This window comes from Orycteropus afer, unplaced genomic scaffold, assembly GCF_000298275.1.
Source record: "Orycteropus afer afer isolate SDZICR_OR568_19922 unplaced genomic scaffold, OryAfe1.0 scaffold00258, whole genome shotgun sequence".
In the NCBI taxonomy this organism is placed as follows: Eukaryota; Metazoa; Chordata; class Mammalia; order Tubulidentata; family Orycteropodidae; genus Orycteropus; species Orycteropus afer.
In genome coordinates, this window is record NW_006921845.1 from 2612870 (window position 1) to 2621198 (window position 8329).

Here is an 8329-nt window from a genome sequence, read left to right on the forward strand (position 1 = left end):
TGGAAAGTGAATTTGCTCTGTAAATCTTTACCCAAATCACAATAAAAAAAAAAGAAAAGAAAAAAGATCAGTTCCTGGCTTTGTAATGTAATTAACATTTATTTATACACAATATTTTTCTAGTTATAAGATGTATGTCACCTCTTTCAAAGACATTAAGGAGCTCTAGTCATATAGTGAGTAAGACATCTGGCTGCTAACCACAAGGTTAGTGATTCAAACCCACCAGCTGCTCTGTGGGAGGAAGATGAGGCCATCTACTTCCATAAAGATTTACAGCCTTGGAAACCCAATGGGAGTCTCTATGAGTCTGAATCAACTTGATGGCAATGGGTATTGGATTTCAAAGAAATCATCAGAGAAAAACTGGTATTCAAATATATAAACTTTCCAGGGGCATGCTTCTTAATAAAAAACAGTAGACACTACTTGGGATCATGGTTTTGTGGGACATTCCAGTCAATTGGTCTAGTGTTGATTTTGGTGCTTCTGTTCTGTCTCTTACTTCATTGTGTAGTGCCAGGGGTCTTAAAGCTTTTGAGTGGGCATTCAATGTACAATTGGTGTCTATTCACTGGGAGTACCAGAACAAGGAGGAGGGTCAGGAATCAGTGGAGAAAATGAAATGTGTGCATGGTTGCCCTCATGAACAACTACTCCTTTGTCATGAGGTCAGGGGAACTGGATGGTGTCCAGCTACCAATACTGAACATTTGGATCAAGGATTCTATGGAAGAATCTGGATCAAAAGGGAGAATATGCAGAACAGAACTTACAGTTTTCAAGGAATCCAGACTTTCTGGAGACAGTGAGGCCAGATGACCCCTCAAAACAGATACCCTGAGGAAATATTTAAATCTTAAATGGATCTATCTTCTGAAATCATCTTTGAACCAAATAATATTTTATTAAGCATTACACTCTGTTGAAGAATTATCTATATGTGATCCAGTTGAAAGCAGCAATGAGAAAGGATGGATGAAAAGCTTGGGTGAGGTCAGTGAGTTTGTGTTGATAATGGCGAAACAGTTTGGAGAAGGTTGTTGAGAAGGGTAGCACAACCTGAAGAACGTGGTCAGTGTTATTGAGTTGTACATGTGGAAATTGTTGAAGTGGTGTATGTTTTGTGTATATTTTCACATGCACACACACATGTGTGACTTTGAAGTAACTGAAAATGTTTCCATGAAACGTTGGAAGAAGTTCAAAGAACTAGCTATTTAACTTTTAATTTAGGTAAGAATTAAAAGACTGTGTTCTAGGACTTAAAAAACATACAAAGAAAATACAAAGATATCCAAAACAACAGCCTCCCAACCTGTTACCTCTACCTTTTCTCCTCCTATCCCAAAGCCAAGGGAATAACCCTACCAACCATTGAAAACATCAATGCTCTATGGGTACTGGCTCTTAGGTTTCTGATAAAAACTTTATGTTCTTTACTGTAGCCCCTTGCTACTCAATGCATGACTCATAGACAAGCACCACCACTAGCATCACCTGGGAGCTTGTTAGAAATGCAGACTTTTGAGTTTCAGTGAATCAGAATCTGTATTTTAAGAAGATCCTAAAGTAGTTCATAAGCACACTAAAGCCTGAAAAGCAGAAGATCAGTGGTTCTCAGAGTGTGGACCTGAGGACAGCAGCAGCCTCCCCTGGAACCTTACAGAAAATTCACATTCTTGGGTCCTACCTTATACCTACAAATCAGAAATTTTTGAGGTTAGGTCCAGAAATCTGTTTTCACAAGCAATTCCAATGATTCTAATGTACACTAATATTTGAAAACCATTGCTCTGGATCACTGATTGTCAATCTTGGCTAAACATTAGAATCATTCAGGGAGCTTTGAAAACGCTCCGTGCTTGAAGTGTTTCTCAGATGAATCAAATCAGAATTTCAGAGGCAAAGGAGAATTTATAAAATTATCTGAGTGATTCCAATATGAACTAAGGCTGGGAATTATTGCTATAGCCTAGGACAAGGATTCTCAAACCTGGGAAGCTTAAAACAAAACAAAACTGATGGTCAGGAGCTCAAGAATCACTTTTTGTTATTAGCTTCTCAGGTGATTCTAATACTTAGGACTATGAAGCACTGCTCTAGAAACGCCATTCCCCCCACATAAGTCATATAAAAAAGAATAAAGTTTGGAGGTAATGAAAAAGGTATATTTTCATTTCCTTTATGTTTATTGAAGGAGCTCTGGTGGCACAGTGCCTAAGGCATTTGACTACTAACCAGAAGGCTGGTGGTTCAAACCCACCAGCCATTCTGTGGAAGTAAGACTGGGCAATCTACTTCCGTAAATTTTTACCACCTCAAAAACCCAATGGGGGTCGCTATGAGTTGGAATTGACTTGATGGCAGGGGGTTTGGTTTATGTTTACTGAGCTCTTGCAGTATATTAGATTAGTTACTGTGAAGATTAAAGCCAAGTACAAACTATAGTTCCTCCCTATCAGATACATAATCTATATTGGTAGAAAAGACCTGCAACATTTCACATCCTATAAATGATGATTGGAAAGGAACAAATCAATCTATGCTACTGTTCTGGTTACCTAGTGCTGCTCTGACAAGAATATACCACAAATGGGATGGCCTTAACAAATAGGAGTTTGTTCTCTTACAGTTCAGGAGGCTAGAAGTCCAAGTTCAAAGTGCCAGGCTCTAGGGGCTGTGTGAAAGCCCCTCGACCTTGGGCTTCAGCTCTGCCTTTTGTTCCGAGATCTCTGGAGCTAGAGGCATCTCTTCATTCAGGCAGCGACTGGCTGCTGAGGCTAACAAGCCCAAGGTTGATAAATAAAATGACACAGTCCCAATGTTACCAAACCACACGGCAGGCCATTAATTCAAGTGCATTGTAAGTCCCAAGGTCGGCAGGCTGCTGAATAACGACTCCACTACATGAAAGGTCCAAGTATGCCATAAGCTAGAGACTACCCCAAGGCTTCTCCTTATATACAGGAAGCAGACCACATCCCAAAGGCAGCTACTCAGCTGCTAGTGGTAGATTCCACCATGGAGTTGATTGCCAGTCTCATCATGGGGAATAACTATCACCAGCTGCTCAGCCACTCAACCAGACCCAGCCAAGTTGACATACAAATTTAACTACCACAGCTACTAATATATTTTATCCTACCAACATATCCTCAGAGCTCTGGTGTGTAGTGGCTAAGGCACTTGACTGCTAACCAAAAAAGTCAGCAGTTCAAGCCTAGGTGACCTACCTCTGTGAAGATTTACAGCCTAAGAAACCTGCTGGGGGTCTCTATGAGTTAGACATAACTCGATGGCACAGTGAGTTTGGTTTTTTTGTTTTTTGACATGTTATTCACCGGTAGGTCAAACTAACTTCTAAAAGAATATAAGGAAGGAAATATAGACTGAAGAATTTTGAATATAATTAGCAATCTGACCTGAGCCGCTTGAACCTGGAGGGAGTGGTAGGAAAGTTCACTGGTTAGTCCAAAGAATAATTCAAGAGCTTAAACATTGAGTAAACTTAGAATTCTTTACAATTTCCTTTGTGGCATAACTAAAAGAAAATATTGCTATGGAATCATGGACAATTTCCTCATCCCAACATTGGTTAGTAAATCAAGTTATAATTGCCAAGAAATATTAGAAATCCATATGAGATTATAATAAATCTTCAAACATTTTTCCCTTCTGTTATTGGACATGTAAATTTAAAAAAAAAAATCTCACTATTAACCCTTCCTTTTAGATTGGCTTCTTTTACGAACACATTTTTAAAATAATGAGAAATATCACCCTTGCCTGGGAGAAGCTACTAGCTATAAACTTTTTCTATAGATATTATTAGACTATTGAATTTATTCATATTTTTAAATGGGCAATGAAGCAAAATTCAAAATGTCATGAGTTTTATAGAACATAAAAAGCATACTAACATCTGAATTGGGTCAATAACCTTGAAAATTCTGTTTGAATTTAGCTATATGTCTGTTTTGATAATTCATTTAAATGTACTACACCCATTCCTTCATTTTATTATTAGCTACAAAGGCAAAGATGTGACATAATACTTTAAAACTATTAAGGGAATTTCTGAATCAAGAAAAATCACAATTCTTTAGCCACCTCATATATCTTGTTCCATCAGAGAAAACATTTAGAGGTTAGAACATTTTAAATGATACAAACTTTGATTTGGAATTGGTCTATGAACATTCATATTTATTGTAACAGCCTTTGTTTCATATTTGAAAATGACTTCAAGCTGTTTTTCCAATAGAGTGATGGATGGCACTAACCTAGCCACACTCTTTTCTTGTCTCCAGGGGCTGGTATGACCTTTATGCAAAACCATGAAATAGAGCTTTATTTACTGGCTCCAAAAGATTTTGGATTCATCATCTGAGATAGAATTTATCCTCAAGATGATTGGATGAAGATGAGAGGGCATTATTATTATTCCAAATTCATATAGAGACACACTATGGTTTAATATCACATCATTTGCATGGGGCAGTAAAGGACAGTGTAGTGATTATCAAGAGGAGTTGGTAGGGAACAGAATTGCCTGGACAACTTTAAAACATGCATCATATTATACCCTAGTTTTCCCACTCCCTCCAGAATTCTCAACAAAGAATATGAATTGATTATCACTTCTGTATGTCATGACATCACCAATATGTTGGGGCATTAAAAAAGGTTGAGAACCAGTGCTACAGTGGAAACAAAAGCAATAGACACAGAGAATCAAATATCTTGTATTTTATCTGTTAGAATACATAGTATTAAAAAATTCTATACTTCCTTGAATGGAGGAAATCTGGATAAAATAGTTGAATTACAATAATTATAGCATTTATGCCACCAATGGCCTCTATTTTGCTCTTAAGAATTCGTGGAATTCTACTTACTTTACAAAGAGAAGCAACATCTAGGGTATCATATGGAAGCATTTGTTTTACTCAGTCAGATGGTTATGATGACATTATACTCCCAAAGGAAGTGATACCCAACCATTTCAGATAGACACAAATTCCAATTTAGAGCTTCTGAAGAGAATTTTAAGTAGCTGCTACTACGTACCTGTTCTACGTGAGTTTCCCCCCTTTTTCTGTTATGAAGTTGAAGATAAGAGTCAGTTTTAGGAGTAGGTATTCCCAAAGTCAGCTTATTTTTTTCCACAAAATATTGTTTGGACTTTCTTCGTCGAGGGCCACGTGATCCTGGCAGGAAAACCTCATTATGTGAACTTGAACTCTTTACGTACTGAGAGAGGTTGCTGGACTTCTCCTGGTCACTATCACTCAGCTCTGAAAGTGGTTGGCTACGAAGGGTACCACGTTCATAGTTTGGGCTTAAAAATTCACTACCAAGTAAGGAGACTTCACTCTGTGGGCTCTTCTGTTCCTCTTTTCCTCCTAAGGGTTCCACTGAGGTCTCCTTGGAAGGGTAAAGTGGATCCAAAGTTAAATTTTCTGTAGAGCTGTCTTGAGACTCTGGCAATGTTTCTACAGTCAACAACTGCCCTTTTTCTTCCTTAGTTTTCCAGTTTGGGTCATATCGGAGGTCCGAATATTTGTCCTCTGCTGGTTGTTGGCTGCCCAAAGCAGAAAAGAAATGTCAAGTCCTTAATCAGAATAAATTCGCTCATTATATTCAGTTTGGTAATTTTATTTGAACTCAATCTCAATCTTTCTCCTAATTTTCTTGGGTGATGCGATGGCTAATGTGCTTGGCTGCTAACCAGTTCTTGTCCAACAAGAGGTTCCCTGAAAGAACAGCCTAGCAATCTACTTCCCAAAACTCTCTGGAGCACAGTTCTACTCTTACACATAAGGGGTTGCCATGAATCAGGTCAACTTAAAGGCAACTGGTTGGTTTATCCATGTGCTAAAGATGTATCCAAGGCTTAAATCAGGCCTACACACTACATGTAAGGGCAAAGAAGTTTTATTTATCCAAGTTCCTTAATATATGGACTAAAAATGGGGAAAATTAATTTCTAAATGCCTGAAGACAACTCAAAAACAAATTTCTATAATGTTAAACCAGTGGATCACTGTGGTTCAGGGAATGCTATTATATATGGACACCAACAATGGTTTCAGCTGGTGAAGATCAAATTGGGTTACCTCCCAACCTGGTTATATATACACTTTGGCTATTTAATACAGGAAAGGAAATATGGAAAAGTGAGATTATCATCTAGACAACATTTGCCCCTGTCTGCACCCTTTGGGAGGAAAGCAAGATCTTATCATAACTGAATACCTACATCATAAAAACAAACAAACAAACAAACAAACAAAACCCCCCAAACTCACTGTCATTGAGTTGATTCTGACTCATGGTGTTGTTATAGCAACCCTCTTTACTGAAACAGACTGCCTCATCTTTCTTCTGCAAAGTGGCTGGTGGGTTTGAACCACTGGCCTTCAGGTTAGCCGTCAAACACCTTAACCACGACACCATCAGAACTCCTTGAATACCTAAGTAGGTTCATCCTTTTCAACGATTTTACTTTCCACTTTGTCTTTGTAGATTTATTACAAGTACTACAGAAATATCCCCAAGGCTTAGAATCAGATCCTGGCTCATCAAAGGCCTCTTAGTTTGCACTTTCTTGGTTGTCAAATCTTTATATACAAAGCTCAGTAGACAGACAAGTCAGTAAGCACCTTAAGCTTTAGAATAGCTTGATTTGAATAAACAGTTAAGAATATGGTCCTCTTTGAGGGATGTGAACTAGTCCATAATCTACATATGACCTAAAATAAAGTCCTCTCTTTTCCCCAAGACAATCTCAATATGTAAAGTACCCCCTAACCTTAACCAAAAAAGAAAAAAATACTGGTAATATGGCATATTTAATGGCTTCTTTGATCTTCAAAAGCTAAATGGGAGAGATTTTCCTTCCTTGAGTACAGTAGATGCAATTCTCTAATCAAAAAGAAAATGTAAATCACCTGGGCCTTTTATGCTATTTGATATTCCCGTTTACAGAGGACATAATTTTATGCTGGGTAAACAAACTAATGGTCCCCTTAATACTAATTTATTCTTCTTCATGTGGACCTAGATTTCTTTGATTTGATGTAAAGCAAAATGTAGAGCAAAAAGCCAAAACCCCCATGTCTTGCTAAATTGTTATTTTGAATTTGCTGGTTCACATACTAAGATAGAAAACTCTTATTTTTTTTAATTCTTACTGTGATTTGGGTGAAAGTTTCAGAGCAATTTCATTTTCCACACAACAGTTCACATACATTTGGTCTCATGACATTGACTGCAATTTCCCACAATGTAGCAGCTCTCTTCCCACTTCCTCCCCATAGTTACCTTTTCCCTGTGTCCTTCCCTCCCATGCACTCCTGCCCCCCGAAGATGTCTCCCTGTGCCTACACAGCCCTTCAGTTCTCCCATGATTGATCTTTCCAAGGAGTGTATCTACCTGATATAAATGTTCAGCACATATATTGGTCTTTTATTTGACAGAAAGCCACAGGAGTTCAATTCCAGAATTCAATACCAGAAGGGCAGCTAGGGGCCATAGTCTCAGGGGTTTCACCAGGCTCCATCAGACCAGCAAGCCTGGTCTTTTTTTTTTTAATAATTCTGAGTTTTGTCCCATATTTCTCTCCTACTCAATCCAGTATCTCCTACACAGATCCCCCTCTGAGTAGTTGACAGTGGTAGCTGGGGACCATCTAGTTCTTCTGGTCCATGGTCATACAGGCATGACCATGAGTGCATTGTCTACCAGTCCCCTGGACTGTTTCCATGAGTCTTTGGGTTTCTTCATTCTTCTTTGGTCTGGACAAGGAGAGAACCATTGTTGCATCTAGATGGCCACTTGCAAGCTTTTAAGATCCCAGCTGCTACTCACCAAAGTAGAATGTAGAACAATGTTTTCGTGTAGTATGTTATGACATTCTTAAAGAACATACAAATACGCTTGCAGAAACATCACATGCCAACCCTATACATAGTTATGGGCACACTCCCTCCTGCCTAGATATACCTGATCGTTCATCCTGTCCACCCATCTATCCACCCCATAGATCGATGTTTGCCATCACTGACAATGCAGCACTGTATGTGTAAAAGGGTTCATCTTTTTTGTCTGTATTTCCCATGAACCTCTCTATGTCTTCCTCTTCCTCAATGTCACTGTGTTGATCACTCACATTTGGTGCACTGCCCTTCCCTGCACCCAAATCAACACTTGTCACTACCTATCTAATTGTTGGATATGTTGGTTTAAGTGTTGATTTTGGTTCTTTCTTCTTTTTTGATGTGTGCATTTATTGCTATAAATTGGCCTCTGATCACTGCTTTT

General features: G+C 38.5%; 1 protein-coding gene across 1 annotated transcript in view; it reads right to left on the reverse strand.

The window, feature by feature from the left end:
- Positions 1–8329, reverse strand: part of JHY (junctional cadherin complex regulator) — an 87691-nt gene that overhangs the window by 57053 nt on the left and 22309 nt on the right. Inside the window, exon 2 of the mRNA XM_007949947.1 lies at positions 5074–5587. Coding sequence (XP_007948138.1) covers positions 5074–5587 — 514 coding nt within the window. The remainder of the gene's footprint in view (positions 1–5073; positions 5588–8329) is intronic.